Source organism: Microtus pennsylvanicus, chromosome 17 (assembly GCF_037038515.1).
Source record: "Microtus pennsylvanicus isolate mMicPen1 chromosome 17, mMicPen1.hap1, whole genome shotgun sequence".
Taxonomy (NCBI): Eukaryota; Metazoa; Chordata; class Mammalia; order Rodentia; family Cricetidae; genus Microtus; species Microtus pennsylvanicus.
The window spans coordinates 33,265,057-33,287,444 of record NC_134595.1 but is presented as its reverse complement, the minus strand read 5'-3'; the positions used below and the strand labels follow the sequence as shown (position 1 = coordinate 33,287,444).

The 22,388-nt window shown below is 47.1% G+C and overlaps 1 protein-coding gene across 1 annotated transcript in view; it reads left to right on the top strand.

Annotated features, from left to right (window-relative positions):
* Positions 1-21,658, top strand: part of Efhd1 (EF-hand domain family member D1) — a 47,272-nt gene extending 25,614 nt beyond the window's left edge. The window contains exons 2-4 of the mRNA XM_075951652.1: positions 790-937; positions 8,040-8,174; positions 20,539-21,658. Of these exons, the coding sequence (XP_075807767.1) occupies positions 790-937; positions 8,040-8,174; positions 20,539-20,673 (418 nt within the window). The 3' untranslated portion in view covers positions 20,674-21,658. The remainder of the gene's footprint in view (positions 1-789; positions 938-8,039; positions 8,175-20,538) is intronic.
* The last annotated feature ends 730 nt before the right edge of the window (positions 21,659-22,388 follow it).

The window sequence follows — 22,388 nt, the reverse complement described above, 5'->3', positions numbered from 1 at the left end:
GGGCAGTCCCGTGAGGCGGTCGGTGTTGAAAGGGGACCTGGGTAAGAAGTAGCTGGGAGGAGTCACGGAGCAGGCATCTGAAGATGGCTGGCCCACGGAGACGGGGTCAAGGTAAACCTCTCACTTAATGAAGCTGGTCTTATTTCCAGGCAGCCGTCCATGGCTAGAGTGAGGGGCTGGCCACGGTGAGGGGGACAGCCACGCACACAGCCTTGAGGACTCAGGTCTGGAGATAAGTGACCCAGAAGGGGAAGCACAGAGCCTGAGGCGAGACCACGCCCACTGCGCAGCCACCCTGGGGTGGAAAGCAACTTTCAAAGATGCAGACTAGCTGGAGGGTGAGGGGGTTGCTAGAAATGGCTGCGGCAGAGACACCCGGATGGTCTGTCGTTGAGTGCAGCGTGTGTTGGGTTTCAGAGTGTGCCCCACTGCACGCCCAGAGTCCAGTATTTGGAGGTGGTAGCTCTGTGTCTGTTGACTGAAAATGAAAGACATGAAGGAGGTAAAATAATCAACACCGTGAACGAGGCCCGTTTTGAGCAGACAAAGCACAAACACTTCTTGCTAAAAGAGGGGTGTCTTCTGATGCGGTAGCCTAAAGGGTCCTTCTGATAAAGTGGCCTTGGTGGGGGGTAGCCTTAAGGGTCACTTACGGTGAAGTGGTCTGAAAAGCCTTGCAAAGCCTGTGGCAGTTGAGTTACTTTTCAGTGGCTAAAGCCGAAAGAGTCACAGATCTGGAAAACCAGCGTGTATTGTTTTACCCTAACCTTGCCTCCTCTGACCGTGCAGGTATGACGCTGGAAAGGATGGTTTTATCGACCTGATGGAGCTGAAGCTCATGATGGAGAAGCTGGGGGCTCCCCAGACCCACCTGGGCCTGAAGAGTATGATCAAAGAGGTGGATGAGGACTTCGATGGCAAGCTCAGCTTCCGGGAGGTACCTGTGGCCGCTGAGCCTGACAAGCTATCCACCCCCCCCACCCCCCATCCATCCCCCCCCCCTCCCCCCGGTCCACAGCCCCTGAGTGCAAATGGGTTTGCCTCTTGAGAATGCTCTTTGAATGCACTCAACGACAGACCATCCCGGTGTCTCTGCCGCAGCCATTTCTAGCAACCCCCTCACCCTCCAGCTAGTCTGCATCTTTGAAAGTTGCTTTCCACCCCAGGGTGGCTGCGCAGTGGGCGTGGTCTCGCCTCAGGCTCTGTGCTTCCCCTTCCGGGTCACTTATCTCCAGGCCTGAGTCCTCATGGCTGATATTTAGTGTTCAACTCGGCTTTTAAATACATCTTTTGTAAACTGTGTGTGTGGCATGTTCCTATAATCCCAGCACTTAGGAGATAGAGGAAGGATCATGGGTCGAAGGCTAGCATCAGCTTACATAGTGAATTACATGAGACCTGTTTCAAAAAAAAAAAAAATCTTTCATGGTAGCTTATGTCTAGAATCCCAGTACATGAAAACTGAGACAGGAGGATTGCTATGAGTTTCTGCCTATGAGCCACTTTGCCTGACTTCTTATATAATGTTTTTTGGTATGTATCGGCTTTATTGGAAGACTTTGTGATGTTTCAGTTGGAAATGATGTCATATAACTTGTGACAGCATCCTAATGACAGGATGATAGAAATAGACCATTTTCCATTTTCCCGTTGTAGGTTCTGAATCAGCCAGGCCCTTGGGATTGAAAGCAGTACTCTTTTTTTTTTCTTTGAATTCCAACACCAACCCATGACTTAGACATCTTTCTAGCAAGAGCAGTACTCTGAACCACTGAGCCATCTCTCCGGCTTCCTCTCTCCTGTTTCATTCAGAGGCCACATATAGGTGATCCATCTGAATCTAAGCTGCTTGGCCAACTTTCAGTAGCTTCCGTGTGGCCATTTCTTGCAGATGTGGACAGCCAAGGCTTAGAGACTTCCAAGGCAGTTTTGTCAGCTCTTGACTCCTGTGAAAAGCTCCAATGACATTCACATCAATCCTTTGTGAGCTCCAAGCCCCATCTTGGTCCCACGTCTAGATTGTCCTGCATCTGTGGACTGTATAGAAGGACATGTGACCATCTAGACCCCCCACAAGCTTGACCCTGCTCCGTAATTTGCTTTGCTCTGTATACCCATGGCAAAAACCACCTGGGCCTTCAGGAAGACTCCAGGCCGTCAGCACAGTGTGTGTTCCTTGAGAAAGTTCTACTTTTCTGGAAGCAGAATCTATCCCAGGCTGGCTTCAGACATTTGATTCTCCTCCTTTAGCTCCCCAAGTGCTGAACCTGTAGGCTTATACCACATGCCTGGTCACCTTGGAGTACTGTTTTGTTTTGGTTTTTTGTTTTTTTAAGACAGAATCACACTCTGTAGACTAGTCTAGAACTCACTGTGTAGCCCAGGCTAACTTTGAACACATAGCAATCTTTCTATATTAGCCTCCTTAGTGTTAGAGATTATAGGCATGTATCACTGTAGTCCGCTGGTGTGTGTGTGTGTGTGTGTGTGTGATATTAGGGGTGGGGGGAGTTAAGACAGGGTCTTAAAAACATTGTTTACAAATTATTATTTTATGACGTCTATATGTACATTCTGTATATCACGTGTGCGTCCTGTGCCCTGGAGGCCAGAACAGAGCACCAGATCTCCTGGAACTGGAATTCCAAACGGTAGTGAGCTTCCATGTGGGAACTGAGACTCACACTTAGGTTCTCTGCAAGAGCAGCAAATGCTGTTAACTGCTGGAGCCAGGGTCTTAGGTAGGGAAGGCTGACCTCAAACTCACTACGTAGCTGAGGATGACCCTGAATTCCTGATTCTCTTGCCTCTACCTCCTAAGTGCTGGGATTACAGGCTCGTACCATCACACCTAGCTTTACCCTCGGGGGCTCTTCTTTAAACATTTTCTAACCTTATTTATCGCATGGGACACATGTGCTGCCGTGCGTGTGTGAAGAGCGGAGGATAACTTGTTATCCCTCCCCCTTCCGTTATGTCAGCCCAGGGCTTGAAACTCAGGTTGTCAGTCTTGGCAACAAGCACCTGCTGAACTATTTGGCCAGCCCACCCTTGGGGTCTCGCCATATCCCTTTTCTATAGTGCGTTACCTCCTTTGTCCTAAAATAAGTAATGTATGTCTGTCACTTACAAATGAAGAGCGCTAACACGGGAAGTATTCTTTGCACACCACTAGCCTCAGTCGTGCGGTTCAACATTCCCTCAGTCTCAGGACAGCGCCCAGGGCACCGTGCCGGCTCCCTCTGCCCTCGGCCTTTGTTCTCCACCTCTCCTTCCCTCCCCCTTTTTCTTAGAGTCACAGCTCGGACATTTTCCAACTCGACACCATGCCAGCCTTTGTGGACTATAAATAGGAAAACAAACAAGGCTGGGCAGGGAAGGAGACCGCCATTCAAGGCAGCGAGGGAGTATAATGGCCGAAATGGGAGTGCCTGGTACGCTGGATGCTTTCGGGTTGACCTGGATTTTCTTTTTCTTTGCTTTTATGGCTGGCTTGGCTTTGGAGTCCCCCGGGTTAAGATGGGGATGCTGTGGTCATCTGGCAGAGTAAGCTTCCACAGTCTGAATGTCTTGGACCTCAGGGCTCAGAGCAAACAGTGCCAGGAAAGGTCCAAGGGGTCCGCTAACATTTCTGATTCACAATGCCCTTCTGTGAATGTGAACAGTGTCACCTCCGCTTACATTTTAAAAAAAAATTGTTTTGTCTACTATTTTGTGTTAAGGGAAGGGGTGCATGGGTGCCACCGCCCACCCGTGGATGTGAGGGCAACTTCCATCACGTGGGCCCTGGAGACCAAACTTAGATTGTCTTGATGGCAAATACTCTGAGCCATCTCACTGGCCCTGCCTCCACTATAGAGATGAGAAAACTGAGTCTTGGGGAATGGAGAGAGAGTCTCTGGGTGCTGAGCTAGGACAATGTTCCCTCCTCCCTGAGTCGTCTGCCTGAATCTCTGAGAAGTGTTGCTGTTGAAGGTAGCTCTCCTCCTAGAGACCTCCAGTAAGTGAAGTACTGTGAGGACAGTTAGGTGTTTGGCCTGGTTTCTTTTGTTGCCACCAGACCAACCCAGCTTGGATTATTTAGAAAGAAAAAAGTTTGCCCGGGCCTGCAGTTCTGGAAGACCCAGGGCACGGCACCGGCCTCTGCAAAGCTCGTGGTCAAAGCCGTATGCAGCTTGAACTCAGGGTGGTAGGCACAGGGCAAGTGTGGAGGGAAGATCGTCATGGTGAGAGAACAGGAATGCCAGCCTAAGAAAAGCATCCTCCCTCTCAGTGGCCTATTGGCCTTCTTACGGCCACCACCTCTTCACACTGTTGGACTAGGGACCAAAGCATCACAGGAGCCAGGCGCTGAGGAGCAGGCATTTACTCCTCCCACGGCTCACAATGCTGAAGTCTTTACCTCATCCATCTCTTTGATGAGAGCAGAGAGAACCATGAGAAACGCAGCAGTCACGCTGTCCCCAACCTCCTGGCCTCCATCCCATTGCCGGACGGACTCCTGGCCTCCTTTAGCAGGCTTGCTTCCTCTCCAGCCCATGTGCTTGGCTCTAAGAATCTGCCGCAGACTGAGTCTTTGCCGGCCTCTAGTGAGAGAGTTGGAAGCTGCAGGTGGGTAAAGGTGGTGGCATTTCTATCCCCCGCACATCTCACTTCACCTCTGGGGTTGGTCTTTACCAGTGTCCACAGCAGAGGGAGGACCAAACAGGAAATGCAGGCTCAAGGCACGCTTCCTTAGCAAAGAGGATGTTGTAGCCCCGGGAGCCAAGACACTGGAGTTGGGATTTAGGAAGCCTGTTGAAGTAGCTGACTGTCTTTCAGAAAAGGCATTCTTTAGGGAAGATGGCTGTATCTGCCCTCTGTACATGCTCTCAATAGCATCTGAAAACCTGGAGAAACCGCTTTGGGCCCATCCATTTATAAATAGGGATGATGGTATCCATAGAAATTATACAGTGCTTAGATAAATCTGTAATTTTTAAAGATTTATTTTATGTGTAGAAACTTTATTTAGTGTAGAAACTTTCTTTCTTTCTTTCTTTCTTTCTTTCTTTCTTTCTTTATTATGTATATAATATTCTGTCTGTGTGTATGCCTGCAGGCCAGAAGAGGGCAGCAGACCTCATTACAGATGGTTGTGAGCCACCATGTGGTTGCCGGGAATTGAACTCAGGACCTTTGGAAGAGCAGGCAATGCTCTTAACCTCTGAGCCATCTCTCCAGCCCCAAACTTTTTTTTTAAAGGTTTATTTATTATATATACAATGTTCTGTCTGTATATATGCCTGCAGGCCAGAAGAGGGCACCAGATCTCATTGTAGATTGTAGATGGTTGTGAGCCACCATGTGGTTGCTGGGAATTGAACTCAGGACCTCTGGAAGAGCAGCCAGTGCTCTTAACCTTTGAGCCATCTCTCCAGCCCCGTCTATAAATGTTTTGCCTGCATGGCTGTATGTGTACCTAGTGTTCACAAAGGCCAGAAAAGGGTCTCAGATCCCCTAAAACTGGCGTTAGGGATGGTTTGGGTGCTGGGAAAGAGCCTGAGCGCCCTTAACCGTGGATCCATGTCTCCCTTGCTCCTTCCCAACTTGTAGATATTTGTGGGGGCAAATCCTGACAATCTGAATTCAGTCTTGGGGACGCACATGGTGGATAGAACAACAAAGTTGTCCTCTGACTCCATGTATATTCCATGACATGCACATATACAAAACGAAGAAAATTCATAGAGTTTTTGTTTTGTTTTGTTTGAGGCTGGAGTTTCATACCATAGCCCATGCTGGCCTGAAGCTCTTGGCAATCCTCCTACCTCTGCCTCCTGTTGTGTGTAAACCAGCATGCTAGCTTTATAAAAACACTTAAAGAAGGGAACTAAATAATTAGAAAGTAGCCCAGGTAGATAGGGTCAGGTAGAGGAGAGACTGGCCTTTAAGAATTTATCCTGTGGGGACCCTAATACAGATGCCCTCTAAGAGTTGCTTTGTTCGGACCACACATTTTGAATGTGGAGGAAGACAGTGGATTATGCAATAAATGTGGGGCTTACTAAGTAACTATTTGGAAGAAAATAAGGTTAATGATTACCTTCGCAATAGAACAGAATACATTGCAGAGATTAAATATTTACATGTTTTTTTAAAAAGCCATAAAAATACTAGACAGTAACATACCTGACTGTTTATGTAACCTTGGTGTTGGGGAAGGTTTTTCTAAGCCTCTGGTAAGAGGAAAGAAAAGCATTTGGCAAATTTTATGTAAAACTTTTCTGAGTCAGAAGATACCATAAAGAAGCCAGGAGCTGGACAATGGTGGCACACGCCTTTAATCCCAGCACTCAGGGATGCAGAGGCAGGTGAGGCAAGCCTGGTCTACAGAGTGAGTTTCAGGACAGCCAGGGCTACACAGAGAAACCCTGTCTCGAAAAACAAACCAAAAAAAGCCAGGAATGGCGGCGGCACACACCTGTTGATCCACTCACTCCAGAAGCCAATGTTGGAGTATCCGTTGAGACCAGCAACACAGTGGGATCCTCTCATCTTAAAAGGTCGGAAAACAGCCGAATGTGGTTGCACACCCTTAATCCTAGCATTCCGGAGGCCAAGACAGATAGATCTCTATGAGCTTGAGACCAGCCTGGTCTACAGAGTGAGTTCTAGGACAGTCAGGACTATGTAGAGGAACCCTGTCTCAAAAACAAAACAAAAACAAAAAACAAATCAAAATAATGGACAGGGTTGGGGAGGTGGCGCAGTGGGGAGAGACACTCGCTGTCAAGCCTGCTGACCTGAGTTCGATCCCAGGGACTCCCACAATGAAAGGCGAGAATTGACTCTTACAATTTATCCTCTGACCTCCACATGTGTGTGTGAACAAATAAAACAGCCATAGCCACAGCCTGCTTAGATGACAAGCGGCAGAACTAAAGCATTTCAAACAGACTGAGGCCTACGAAGATCTCTTAGTAAACCACAAGAAAGGTAGGCAGTCTCATGCAAGAACAGAGCACGTGAGAAAAACAGAGGTGGCTAAGAGATATTAAAAAGATGGGGTGGGGAGGAGCGGCAGTGAGATGGCTCACGTGGGTAAAGAAAGGCCAGGCCTGATGACCCCTTTAGTCTCACGGGCTTACATGGTGGAAGAGAGCCAACTCCTGTAAACTGTCCTCTGACCTCCACGCGTGTACCATGTTAACACACATACACACACACTGAATGAATGAATGAGAGAGAGAGAGAGAGAGAGAGAGAGAGAGAGCCAGGCATATGCCTTCAATCCCAGCACTTAAGAGACAGGCAGACAAGTGGATTTCTGGTATATAGATAGCCACTTCTAGGCCAGCCAAGGTTGCATAGTGAGACCTCGTCTCAAAGAAACGAATACAAGCAAATGCATAAACGCTAGGATTACAGGCCTATACTGCCATGTTCATGCAGTATTTACTAGGGATTGAACCCGGGGCTTTCTACCAACTGGGCTAATCTGCAGCCTTATTGTTTGGATTTTTGAGGGATAGATTCCCATCAGTGGCATTGCAGGATGGGTCAGAGAACAATATTTAATTCAATTAATTTATTTGGTTCTGGGGATTTACACATACTAAGCATTGCTTTACCACTGAGCTATGTCCTTAGCCCCTCCCCTCTTTTTGGTCTTGATGATCTGGTAAGGGACAAAATAATTCTCCACGTATACATAGATATAAATGTCCTTCCCAGGTAGGAAAGATGGCTAAGGGTGCTTGCTGCTCTGGCAGAGGATCCAAGTTTGGTTCCTAATCCCCCTATCAGGCAGCTTACAACTTCCAGGAACCGCAGCTCCAGGGGGGCCAATGCCTTCTTCTGCAGTCTGTGAACACCTGCGGCCATACGTGTGCACACACCACACACATGCACAGAATTAAAAATAAATCTTTTTTAAAACCCCACCCTTTTCAAATGTTTGACAAGAATGTCATTTGCTCAGGCCAGGGGGTGTATTGCACACGTGTTGGTGAGACATCCAGGATAACAGTAACCCTCTGGGCCTCTCCCTTCCGCAGTTCCTGCTCATTTTTCACAAGGCTGCTGCCGGTGAGCTGCAGGAGGACAGTGGGCTGCTGGCGTTGGCCAATCTCTCTGAGATCGATGTTGCCCTGGAGGGCGTCCGAGGTGCCAAGAACTTCTTCGAAGCCAAGGTAAGTGTCTGTTCCCTTCCTACCCAGCCACCACTCTTCCTTGACCCTGCCCCGGTGACAGGCACTTCCTGTCCCATTAGCTCATGCAGGACAAGATTGTACTAGAAAGTGAGAGTGTGTCCTCACACAGCACAGAAGACACTGTTCACAGGCTCAGGAGGTTTTGTTGGTTCCAGGCTCCAAGGCAGACTCCCCATCTAGACCTTGAGTTACTTCCACTGCTCCCCTTCTTTTCCATCTCAGACATCTGGGGTGGAGGGCTGGATCAATGCTGCTCTTGCAGAGGACTGGAGTTTGGTTGCCAGCACCTTTATTGAGCAGTTCACAGTTCTTCTAAGTCCGGTTCCAGGGAATCTTATGCCCTCTTCTGGCCTCTGTGAACACACACACACACAACACACACACACACCGCAAGGTGTCTCAGTTCAGTGATTAAGAGTACTTATTACTCTTTCCAAAGAACCCAATAAATTTCCAGCACCAATATTAAGTGGCTTGCAACCATCTGTAACTCCAGGGAGATTCAACACCTCTAGCCTCTGCAGGCACCTGGATTCACACTCATGTGTGCTTGTGTACATTCATATACGTGTACATACACACACACACACACTTTAAAATTAAAACAATCACCAGGTGTTAGTGGCGCACATGCCTTTAATCGCAGCACTCAAGAGGCAGAGGCAGGCGGACATCTGTGAGTTCGAGGCTAACCTGGTTTACAGAATGAATTCTAGGACAGCCAGGGCTACACAGAGAAACCCTGCCTCAAGCAACAGTAACAAATCAATCATTAAAAATAAATCTTAAAGGCAGATCTCTGTGAGTTCGAGGCCAGCCTGGTCTACAGAGGGAGTTCCAGGACAGGCTCCAAAGCTACAGAAAAACCCTCTCAAAAAACAAACAAACAAACAAAAAGAACATATGAGCTGGAAACAAGTAGGAGAAGGGGTCAGGGAAGGGTACTGGGGTGCCCTGCCCCAAATCAATGTTTGCATTACTGAAAGTGATCAGGAGGTGGAGGCCTCACAGCCCTGCAAGTTCACAGTCCCTGAACCCTGAGGCCCCTACCCAAAGCTAGCTGCTGCCATCCTTGTCTCTGCAGGGCACAGCTGCAGGCACACACACATCTGCCAAGCACAGCAGGATGCAGTGAGATGGGTGCATGCCCCCTACCGGGTAGCCCAAGAGCAGCTCTGCCTCCGGTGCTCCCTTGCTCCGCTGGCATTGTTTCCATTTGTACCGCAGAGGCACCAACAGGATTAAGTGAGCTTGCATGTCTAGTGTTAAGCAATTGCCTGGCTCGTGGAGCGCAGTCAGCATGTAGTCCGAAGCTGTCGGGATTGCATGCTTCTCCAGTCAGTGGCCAGCCAATGGGAGACTTTGAGTTTCTTCCATTAGCTGACCCAAGGACAGAGCAAGCTTGGTGACATCCTGGCCTGCTTAGAGCTCTAAACAGAACTCCACTTGTCTACGAGGATGCTGGGAGATACTCTGTTGGCAAAGACCAGCTACTGCATTGACTTCTGAAACCCAGGAAGAAGGGGGGAGAACATTTGTTTGTCTTCTTCGGGGCCCACACAGTATGGGGAAGAAGGCCGATTAGTTGTTGACATGGGGGTAGGGCTGAGGAAGGGGTCCCTTCTACTGTGATGGAGCCTCTCCATCCATTAGTGCCTTCGCATTTGCCATCTCTTGAGACTTCTTGGGAAAGGTCCTAGGACTGAGGCCCAAGAGTAGCAGGGCAGTTCACTGCCAAGGTGCACCAGGCTAAATGCTCTAGGTGAAGCCCACGGGTCCCTGGGACTGTCTCATCTGGGCACGCAGGACTTGTCATGACTTGCCTGTGATCCCTGTTTCAGCCCCATCCAGTCCTTCAGACCTTGCTGGGAATTTTCACAACCGATCCTCCGAATCTGTAGCTCCCTTTGCCCAGAGCACACCCCCCCCCTCAGGCCTCTGTTTGGAAAACTCTTACATCCTTTGAACCACCTTCTAGGGCAGCCCACTCCTGCCTATCCAAGCCTGGGAAGGCCCATCCGCAAGTGGCACTGTTTTGTATCTGTTCAGGGTGCTCTTGGACCCTTGCAGGGACAGTGTCAAGTTAATATGCTGCCTCTGGAATGTCCCCCTGCCGAGGCACCTGCGCACTTGGTGGAAATTTCTCTGTAACGCACACTGAACACAACCTAAGCCTCCGTTGTCAGCAGTGAGTCCATCATGGCGTGACCATATGTTTCCTTGCTCTGTAGCCATCAAAGGTGAGATGAGGCTGTGAAATATGTGTACACAGATGTCCAAAGGAAATCAAGCAAAATAATATGTGAACACCTGACTTTAAATACCGAACACAGCCTAGATAATTACGTAGGAAAGTATTAGTAATAGTTACGTCAAGGGACTCACTTTATACTTCTGGAGTGTTGTAGCCTTGGTGCGCATTATTTTTATAAGAAGAAAAGATGAAACGTACAAAACAATAAACTTTTTCCTACGTGCTGTGTTTATACGTCTGCCTCCTCAACCACACTCAAAGGCAGAGTGGGCGTGTTATCTTTGTAATTACAGCGCCTGGCGTGTAATGGCCCTCAATAAACGTTTGCATGAATGACGAAGGGAGAGAAGCAGCGCTTGGATTTGGGAGAGGCCGTAAGGGAGATGACGCTGGTGACAGATGCTCTCAGATGAATGGGGATTCACCTTGTAATCAAGGGAGGGAGGCGTTCTAGTCATGGGAACTGCAAGCGAAGGCTCTGAGGCGTGGAGGAGGACTGGGAGTCCTGGAGGCTGAGGAGAGAACATGTGAGGGGGAAGGGCTTGGGCCACATCTGGGAAAGCAATCCAAGATGCAAGTATGGAGACCTAGGAACTGGGCCACCACGTCCCACCCTTTGTTACGAGGTAACTGACTCTGAATGAGAAGGTCCTTGGAAGTAACCCCCAGGCTGAGGGGTACCTGCAGACTGGCTGCCCAGGTCCAACCCACGTCTCTTTAAAACTTCTTTGGGGGGGGGGGCTGGAGAGATGGCTCAGTGGTTAAGAGCATTACTTGCTCTTCCAGAGGACCCGGGTTCAATTCCCAGCACCCACATGGCAGCTCACAACTGTCTGAAGATCAGTTCCAGGGGATCTGACACTTCACACCAATAAATTTAAATAAAGTTAAATAAACCATAAAAAAAAAAACTTCTTTGGGGTGTGTGGGGGTTGGGGGAGTTGTCAAGAAACATGTGGTTGGTCCAGCACCGCAGGTGGTGTCAGGTGCAGCCAGGCTGAGGTGGTGCAGCTGCAGGGGCTGGATGGAGAGCCCTCGAAGCTGTTTAGGCAGGTCTCACACTAGGATGACCATTGTCTTAGGAGAGGTTTCTACAGGTGCTTGGGGGAGGAATATCAGTGTGCCCAGTGTTGTGACAAGGGGGCCAGGGACAACATAAAGACACATACCTTTAGAACTTTGGTGCTCGTGACTACCTTATTGGGAGTTTGGCGACAGGAGGTGTGCATTGAGGAGGGGAGCTGAGATTTTTGTATCAAGAAAGCCCCTCCCCCAAGTTGGAGTGGTCTGAGGAGGAAAAGTGATGAACTGGGCTTTGGTTTGAAGTCCAAGATAGCTTCAGGCAAAGACATGGATGAATTTGCTGGGGATGGTGACGGCTGAAAATGGTCCTCCAGTAATGGCCACACGGAGGCTAGAAAAATATCCATCTTTCTTGGAAGTCTGTGTGTCTTGTTTGGGATGAATCACGAAGCAATTCTTCCACTTTCTATAGCCACCGTTGGCAATGGCTGGGATATGGCTGTCCTCATAGCCCCTTTCTGGGGTCAGGGGTGGTGGGATCAGGCTCCACACGCCAGGTGAGCTTCCCATAGGAAGAAAGAAGGGGAGAAATATGCTCTGTGACACCCAGTAATACAGAGGTAGGAGCCACCTTCACAAGTACAAGTTGTCGGGCGGTGGTGGCGCATGCCTTTAATCCCAGCACTCGGGAGGCAGAGGCAGGCGGATCTCTGTGAGTTCGAGACCAACCTGGTCTACAAGAGCTAGTTCCAGGACAGGCTCCAAAGCCACAGAGAAACCCTGTCTCGAAAAAAAAAAGAAAAACAAGTACATGTTGAAACAGAAGGAGAGTGGCCGATAGTGGATCCTAGTGGTGACCGGACTGTGGGAAGGCTTTGTATTATTTTTTTTAATTTATTTATTATGTATACAATATTATTCTGTCTGTGTGTATGTCTGCAGGCCAGAAGAGGGCACAAGACCTCATTACAGATGGTTGTGAGCCACCATGTGGTTGCCGGGAATTGAACTCAGGACCTTTGGAAGAGCAGGCAATGCTCTTAACTACTGAACCATCTCTCCAGCCCAAGGCTTTGTATTATTTAGGTCTTCAGGAAAAAGATGGAGTCATCAGAGGCCCAAGGGAATGCTGAAGAAAAATGCTACTTTGCTGGACAGGAGCAGTTTGGGCTTTTTAATTTTTATTTCTGTTCATTATGTGCATGTATGAGTCTGTGGCCATGACTGCAGTTGCCCAAAGAGGCAAGAGGTGTCAGATGTCCCTAGACTTACAGATGGTTTCGAGCCTTCTGATGTGGGTGCCAGGAACCGAACACAGGTCCCTGTGGAAGAGCGGTGTGTGCTCCTGACCTCTGCGCCATCTCTCCAGCCCCAGCAGTTCTTTCCTTCTGCCACGTGGGTCCTACGGGTTGAACTCAGATTGTCAAATCTGGCAGCAAGCAATCTGGCCAGCCCTCAGTAACGATGTTTAAGGGACCAGATTCACCCTATTGAAGTGATTGCATTAGGATGCACCTAGCAGGAGGAGCCCTGAGAGCCGAGTCTCAGTTACAGATGCCCGAGCAGGTGAGACAGTAGCTTGGGGATTAGGTAAGAACATTTTTGTTTACTTTGCAGCCTCTGAGAGAAGTCAGTATGTTTTTCTATCAGGGAGAAATTGTCTAAGAAACATGGAAATAAAAAGCAAGATGACTGAGCAGATAGGTCATGGGGTGGGGGCTTAGGGTCAGGGGTGGGTTATAGAACCCAGAGGCAAGATTTGTGGTGGGGGAGATGATAGATTCCTGGGTGAAGAGACGGCAAGTTTCCCTCTTCTGCTGCCCTAGCTAGGAATGGTGGAGGAGTGTGTGTGTTGGTATTGGATTAGACCCCCTCCAAATGCTTCAGGTTCATGGTCCAACACCCTGGAGACAGGTGTTCTTGTCCTGTTTTTGTTGTGTGTTTGGCTTGCGACAGAATCTCCCATACTGTAGTGCAGGCTGACGCTTTTGATCTTTCTGTTGTCACCACTGTAGTGCTGGGAATACAACCATTTGCTAGTAGAGACAACTGTGGTCTCATCTTGAAGATAAGGAAGTTGAAACTTAGACAGTCGTAGCTCCTTGGTAAACATTTAGCAACAAACTATAATGTCTTGTAACCCTAGCATTCAGGAGGCCAAGGTATGAAGGTTAAGAGTTCAAGTCCACGATGTACAGAGTTCTAGATTTGTCTGGGCTACGGGAGACCCCATGTTAAAAACACAAACTATATATGTTTGTTATAAATCCTATAAATAACATATTTTACTTCATACATCATACTTCACATAAATATTTCTCCTCAGAGGTGCTTTTTCTGGATTCTTGCATCTGTTGCCAGACTGTGGTTGCAGTGGACAAAAGAAAGTAGTCTCTAGGTCTGGAGAGATGGCTCAGTGGTTCAGAGCACTGGCTGCTCTTCCAGAGGACCTGGGTTTGATTCCCAGCACCTCCATAGCCACTTACAACTGTCTGTAGCTTCAGTTCTAGGGCTTCCAAAACCCTCTTTCAGCCTTTGCATGCATACATGCAGGCAAAATACCTGAACACATAAAAATATGATTTTTTAAAAAAATTTTTCTGTATGAATGTTGGTTTATAGCTTAAGATAATTCACAAAGAAAAAGTGTATACTGAAACTTCAGGCAGGGCTTGATGGTGCATGCCTAGAAACCCCAGTCTTTGAGAAGCTGAGGCAGGAGGTTTGCTGTAAGTTTGAGGCTAACCTGAGCTACACAACAGGTACCAGGATTGCCAAAGCTATACAGCGAGGTTGTGTCTCAAGGGGAAAAATGGGGTAAGTGTTGCAGCTCTGAGGGGCAAGGTATCCTAGCAGTCAGGAGCCGAGGAATGTCATGAAGTCACACCACACAACAAACCTCTCACAAGAGGGTGACTCAGGTGAGAAGCAGCAGAGAACTGAGCAGGAGACAGACTTATACTGGGTCTCTTGGGGGAGGCGTTTTCCAGGGAGTTTCCAGGGTGGGAATTGGTGGGATTTCAAGTCCTGAGCTTGCAGCAAGCCCAGAGGCAGGTAGGTTTTTGAGCTCAGGGATTGTTTTTTTGGGAGGGAAAGGGGGAGCGGGTGAGACAAAATTTCCTTGTGTAGTCCTGGCTGTGCTGGAATTCACTCTATAGGCCACACTGGCTTTGATCTCAGCTTGATATTTAGTGCTGTAAAAAACATAGGCAATAATAGAGATTATAAATAACATATAATATACATAAATAAAAATGAACGGATGCAAAAAGATCATGTCACATTTATTTTCTGAAGCCGCTGATTTTGAGAACAAAATCAGACAAGAATCATAGGTCATGAAAAGTTTTATTTGTTTTGGTTTTTCGAGACAGGATTTCTCTGTGTAGCTTGGAGCCTATCCTGGAAGTCGCTCTGTAAACCAGGCTGGCCTCGAACTCAGAGAGATCTGCCTCTCTCTGTCTCCTGAGTGCTAGGATTAAAGGCCTGTGCCACCACTGCTCTGTTTAAAGGTGTATTTATTATGTATACAGTGTTCTGCCTGCGCTCCAGAAGAGGGCACCAGATATCATTACAGATAGTTGTGAACCACCACATGGTTGCTGAGAGAGAATTGAACTCAGGGCCTCTGGAAGAACAGCTAGTGCTCTTAACCTCTGAGCCATCTCTCCAGCCCTGTTTTTATTTTGAAACAGGTTCTCACTATGTAGTCCTGGCATGCCTGGAGCTCTCTGGGTGGAGCAGGCTATCCCCAGACTTACAGAGTTTTGCCTGCCTCTGCTTCTTGAGTGCTGGGATGAATAAGTTAGGTGCCACTACACCTAGCTAAGAAAAAAAATGTTCGTATCAAGAATTGTAGCTGGGCCGGGCGATGGTGGCGCACGCCTTTAATCCCAGCACTCGGGAGGCAGAGGCAGGCGGATCTCTGTGAGTTCGAGACCACCCTGGTCTACAGAGCTAGTTCCAGGACAGGCTCCAAAGCCACAGAGAAACCCTGTCTCGAAAAACCAAAAAAAAAAAAAAAAAAAAAGAATTGTAGCTGGGAGAGGAAAGAATAGGGTCAAAGTACATTGTATGAAAAAAGTTTTTAATTAATCAAAAAAGAGAAATGTAGCTGTGAGAATCTTAAATCAAGACCATGTGTGATGGTACACACCTATAATCTAGTACTTCAGAGATCTTAGAATAGTAAGAAATAGAATATAATGATAATATTCAGGGGGAGTCACTCTAGCTGTAAGTTTAATGCACAGTAATGAATTTAGTAAGAATTTATTACTGCTGGGGTCTAAAGAGCTGTGTCAGTGAAGAGCAGGCACTGTTCTTCCAGAGATCTTGAGCTCAGTCCCTAGCACCAACATCAGGTGACTTACAATCACTTGCAGCTCCATCTCCAAGGGATCCAGTGCCTTCTGACTTCCCACAGGCACCCCCCCACACACACACACATGCAACACACATATTTTAAAATATTTATTTATTTATTTATTTATTTATTATGTATACACTATTCTGTCTGTGTGTATGCCTGCAGACCAGACCCCATTACAGATGGTTGTGAGCCACCATGTGGTTGCTGGGAATTGAACTCAGGACCTTTGGAAGAGCAGGCAGTGCTCTTAACCTCTGAGCCATCTCTCCAGCCCTTAAAATATTTTTTAAATTAAAAAGAAATTTGTGTTTATTTTCTGATACTAGGATTTGAATCATGGCCTTGTACATGCTGAGCACACGACGACTTCTGAGTTCTACCTCATACCCCCCACGAACAATGCTCACACCAGATCTCATGTGACAGTAAATCCTGTGGGTGGGCATGGGAGCAAGCACAGCAGTCATTGAAATAGGATGGCTAATTAGAGATGGGCCCAGGCGGTGGTGGTGCATGCGTTTAATCCCAGCACTCGGGAGGCAGAGGAAGGTGTATCTCTGTGAGTTCGAGGCCAGCCTGGTCTAGAGAGTGAGTTCCAGGATAAGATAGGCTCCAAAGCTACACAGAGAAACCCAGTCTCAAATAACCCCCCCCCCAAAAAAAGAAAGAAAGAAAAAGAAAAAAAAAGAGGGATAGATAGATGTCTTCCGTGTGGGATTTCAGCACCTGAGAAATACAGGAACAGTAGTGAACTACCAGCAAAAGATGCCGAGAACAGCTGGGCCTAATGGGACAGCCTCTCAAACTTGACTAGTTGGAAAACTGAGGCTTCAGTTTTACCCTGTTTCAAAATTTGAAAAGAGGTCCAAGGATACAGGCCAAGGGGAGTTGCCCAGTCTTTGGGAGGCCCTAGGCTCAGTTCCAGGTACTGCCAAAATAAATTAATAATACATAAATATAAAAGAAACTTTAAAAGACAAAGAAGTTAAAAATAAATGTAAAAGACAGTTGACTAACCGCTTAGGTAGAAATCCCTGCTTTACGTCCTCTCCTAAAATAAACGAGGCACTGGAGAGACTTATGGTTAAGAGCACTGGCTGCTCTTACAGAGGACCTCCCCGGCACCCACATGGTGGCTCACAAACATCTGGGACTCCAGTTCCAGGGGATCTGATGACCTCTTCTGACCTCCACAGGCACACATGTGGTGCACATTTATACATACATATATGCAGGCAAAGCACTCATACCCATAAAATGAAATTTAAAATCTAAAATAAAGGAGTGTGTGTATGTATCAAAGAATCAAATTTTTAAAAAGTCAGGTATGGTGTCATATCTGTCATTCCAATATTTGTGAGTTGGAGGCAGGAAGATCAAAAGTCGAAGGCCAGTTTGAGCTGCATAGTGAGTTTGAGAGCCTGGGCTATGTGAGCAAAATACAGAAGATCCACGTGAGAAAACCATAAAAGTATTAGAAAGAAATATAGAAAATGGATTTAAAGTGTTGGATGTATTTAGAACATTGGAGGCCTGCTTAGATGTGATATAAAAGGCAAGAGTACACGGTTGATAAATTACATCAAGATTTTAAGCACTTTGGGGCCTTAGTTTGCTTAAAAGACGAGTCAAGGTAGGAAGAGACAACAGAAAGATTATCGGCAAGGGATTAATATTAAGTTATGTAAAGAACCTCAAGTTGGAAGAGGAAAATAGCTGAGCGTGAAAGGGGTAAATGATCCAAGTGGGTGATTCTCCAGGAAGGAAATGAGAGAAGGCAACGTTTGACTATCAGATTGGCAAGAAAGTGAGGATGATCACGGCGAGCTTTGGCCAAGTGTGTATGAGACTTTTTCTGTCTGATCCATGATGGTGGGGTGCAAACCAGAACAGCTGCCTTCAAGGGCTGTATCACAGTCTTTGTTAAAATCACATACACACTCAGTGTGCCATTGAGAGATGGTATCAAATATTTATACCACAGAAAAAAGTCAGTTCTAGAAGGGAGAATTTTGAAACGGTTGTATCTCGTGTGTCCCAGGCTCTCTTCAAACTGGGTATGTAGCCAGGGATGGCCAAACACTTCTGATCTCTGCCTCTACCTCCTGAGGTCTGGAATTAGAAGCTTTTGTCACTGCATACAGTTTTTATGGAGCACTAGGGACTAATATGGGGCTTCATGCATGCTAGGCAAGCACTCTACCCACTGAACTCCTGATACGGTATTATTGAAGAGAAACCAAGTTTAAAAAAAACACTCACAAAAAATGCACTCACAACACAAGCAAAACCCCATAATGTTTATTTTATTTGGAGATTGGATCTTACACTGTAGCTCTGGCTGTGCGTCCAGATTGGCCTTGAACTTAACACTCTGCCTCCTAAGTGTTAAGATTGCAAATGTGAGCTACCGCACACATACCTAAAGATGTAGTATTTTATAATCTATGTTACCAAGGCAAGCCAAAAAGTAATATTTAGAAGTAATTTTGTTGTTTTGTTTTGTTCAAGACAGGGTTTTTCTGTGTAGCTTTGGAGCCTGCCCTGGAATTCACGCTATAGACCAGGCTAGCCTTGAACTCACAGAGATTCACCTTTCTCCGCCTCCCAAGTGCTGAGATTAAAGGCGTGTGTCACCACCACCTGATTTAAAAGTAAATTTAGAATGTCTGACTGAGAGAGGCTTAAAATGTATTTTCTTTTTGTGGTTACTGAGGGTTGAACTGAGGACCTCATGCATGCCAGATAAATCCCTGTCATTGAATTATATTCCAGTCCAGAACTAAAGTGTTGATGGGAACACGGAAACAGCATTTGAACAATAACTGAGTCATGGGGCTGGAGAGATGGCTCAGTGGTTAAGAGTATGTACTGCAGGTGAGCCGTGGTGATCTCTGCCTTTAATCTCAGCACCAGCCTGGTCTACAGAGCCAGTTCTAGGACAGCCAGAGCTCTTTTACAGAGAAACCCTGTCTCAAAAAAAATTGATTGTTAATTAGAATTAATCTATTAATTAATTAGAAAATGAAAGCAGGAAGGGGTGTGTACTGCTTTTCTCAGGTTTGCCTCCCAGCTTCCATATCATTCAGAAAGCTGTTATAAAGATTTCCCCTGCAGCCCATCATCAGATGCAATTCCACTCAAAGACTCTTCCACCTAGACTCTTATCAATGTTCAAAAATATTTTTTTTCTTTTTCTTTTTTTTTTTTTTTTTTTTGGTTTTTCGAGACAGGGTTTCTCTGTGGCTTTGGAGCCTGTCCTGGAACTAGCTCTGTAGACCAGGCTGGTCTCGAACTCACAGAGATCCGCCTGCCTCTGCCTCCCGAGTGCTGGGATTAAAGGCGTGCGCCACCATCGCCCGGCTAAAAATATTTTTTTTTCGAGACGGGATTTCTCTTTTGCTTTAGAGCCTGTCCTAGAGAATTTTTTTAAGATTTATTTATTTATTTATTAGGTATACAACATTTCTTCCATGTATACCTGCACACCAGAAGAGGGCACCAGATGGCATTACAGATGGCTGTGAGCCACCATGTGGTTGCTGGGAATTGAACTCAGGACCTCTGGAAGAGCAGTCAGTGATCTTAATTGTTGAGCTGTATCGCCAGCCCATCCTGGAGAATTTTATACAATCAATTTTGATCATATTTGCCCCTAATCCCCCCCACCTTAACTCTTCCCAAATCTACCTCTTCCCTTCTGCCCCACAACTTACATCCCTTAAAAAAAATAAATAAATGGCAGGTGGTGGTGGCCCACACCTTTAATCTCAGTATTGGCCAGTGGATCTCTGTGAGTTCCAGGACAGCCAGGGCTACACAGAGAAACCCTGTCTAGAAAACCTTTAAAAAAAAAAATTAAAAAAAAAAACAAAACTATTGACTCCAATTTGTGTTACCCATAATATACGTATGGGTGTGGGGCCATCCACTAGAGGCTGGTCAACCTGCCAGGAGTCACTCCCAGAAGCCATCAGCTGCCCATAGTTCCTCAAGGATGGAGACACACAAACCCCTCCTCACTCTACTCCGTGCCAGAACGGTGAGCGGCCTCACCGTGTGCAGGTCTCGGGCCAGCCGACACAGCGGCCGTGAGCTCCTGAGCACAGCTGTCACTCTTGACCTCCGGTACCCCGACCTCCAGCTCGTCTGGTTTCCACCCACTCTCGCGTGATTCTCCCTGTGACTTGGGGAGGGAGCATGATAGAGGGGTGTCCCGTTTGTGTCCGAACACTCCATAATCACTTGTTTCCGGCACGTTGGCCAGTGCTGAGTTTGTGTCAACTGCTCCTCTATCTGATGAGAAAGGCCCTCGGCTGGGAGGTCTGAGAGCTGCCCTGATCCTGGTTCAGGGCTGCGCCCCCCCCCCCTCACATAGTGATGTTGTTTTGAGACCAATGGAATGTAAATGTGGGCAAGAGTTTAAGGAAGTGGCTTCATAGCAGGACTGGCTTACCATCATGAAGTAGTAGATACTCAATAGTACCCTGAAAAAGAATCATCGAGAACGAGCGAGTCCAGAAAACAGAAGCAGGTAGAAGTCAGTAAAGCAATGGTATGGGCACTCACCTGGACCTCAGCAGCAGCAGCTCCATTTGTCCGGGGCTTGCACGTCCACTGCAAAGGCTTGGGTGCCAGCATCCCCGTACCCTTCCCTGCCCTTACTGTGTCATCTCTTTGCTCTTTCTCTGCAGGCCCAGGCCTTGTCATGCTCCAGTAAATTTGAAGCTGAGTTAAAAGCTGAGCAAGAAGAGCGGAAACGGGAGGAGGAGACCAGGAGGCTCCGCCAGGCAGCCTTCCGGGAACTCAAGGCTGCTTTCAGCGCCTAGACCTGCTGACCTGACCTTTGACCACAGCTGTGCCTTACTGACGCCCTGGAGGAGATAACCAGAATTTTCACATTTTTACCCTGCCGCCCTCTGCCTGAATGACCTCGCCCCCGTCAATACCCCAGGCCTGTTTCTTAGTGCCTCTGAATACCTGGAGACTGCTTTCGTCCTTCCCAGGGTCCTGGCCTCTTCCAAAAGACTTGCCAGCTGGTCTTTCCTGCCTTCTCTCCTCTGCCACTATCTGTAGCCGAGACTTGTTTCTTTGGAAACCGTCCTTGTTTCTGCGTGGTTCTATGTCAGCGAGTCCTGTTTATCTATGGTTGCCCATTTCTCGGATGGGTCTTCCCTGCTGCGGTCCTTGCGTTGTTTCCTGGCCACCTTCTCTTTTTGTCACTACTTGGACTCCGTTGACTTCTTTTTTAGCGTCTACCAACCTAGCTGATGGTGGGATTTGAAGGAGGACGTGTGGATCATTACCTATACCCTCTCTAACTAGGGACTAGCTTGCTGTCACATTGCCTGTCTCCTGGCCTTTAACAGTGCCCACCCTCTTGTTCCCCCTCATCCCTTTCTTTCTATTTCAGCCATTTCCCCGCTCCTCGGTCCTGTACTGTAAGAATGAAAGAATTGTTGGAAGTAATATTAATGAGCAGAAGGATATCTGTCACCTGACTCCATGCAAATCAGAATGGATCCCTGAAATTCTCAAGTGACACATGAAGATCTTTTGAAATCCGGGAAGTTATGACCATCCTCTGGTGTCTGATGTCAGCTCCATGTCATCCACGGGACAGAGTTTTATATACTGTGAGTTCTTGGGATTTCTCACAAACACCAGGGGTTGTATTTTTTAACAAAAAATTCCTAATGTCATATTTATTACTTCTCTTTTGAAACTGCTGTCTTTACAATAAAGAAAACATCTGCCCTTCTATCTAACAGCTGTTTCCTTTTAAATAAAATGTGCAAATGGTCTTTGCCTTCACACCAGTGTGCTTTTGGTCTTTTTTGAATTAGGAGATGGAAGAACATGGGGTCAGTTCAGCCTTGGCTTCTGTTGACACTGAGTTCCTAAAGTATGGGTATGGCTTGGCGGTGGTGGCGCACGCCTTTAATCCCAGCAGAGGCAGGCAGATCTCTGCGAGTTCGAGGCCAGCCTGGTCTACAAGAGCTAGTTCCAGGAGAGACTCTAAAGCTACAGAGAAACCCAAAGTCTCAAAACAAAACAAATAAACCAGTCTGAGTAGGAATAGGAATAGGATGGGTAGGGCTGGGGATGGAGATAGCACATGGGTGGAGTACTTGCCTAGCATTTGCATGAAGCCCTCAGTTCATTCAGTCCAAGCACCACTTGGCAATGCATTCCCGTAACCTCAGTACTCAGGAGATAGATGCAGAATTCAAGGTCATGGTCAGGTAAGTCTGCAGCCAGGCTGAGCTCCTGAGACCTTATTTTAAGTCAAATGACAAAAGCAAAAGTAGGGCCTAAGTGGGTCCCCACTGATGACATCATACCAACACTGTCACCTGCTCTCCCCTTCCCGAAACCAGCGAGAGTGCTTTCAGCTGCTGCAAAATCTCTAGCTGGGTTTGTTCTGCTTGTAGATCCCTTGAAACTCTTACTAGGGCCTGGCTTTATTTAATTCATAGTACATTTGTACCTTGGCATGTCAAATTTAACAAATATTTCACACTAATAAAAATGACGGGTAGTC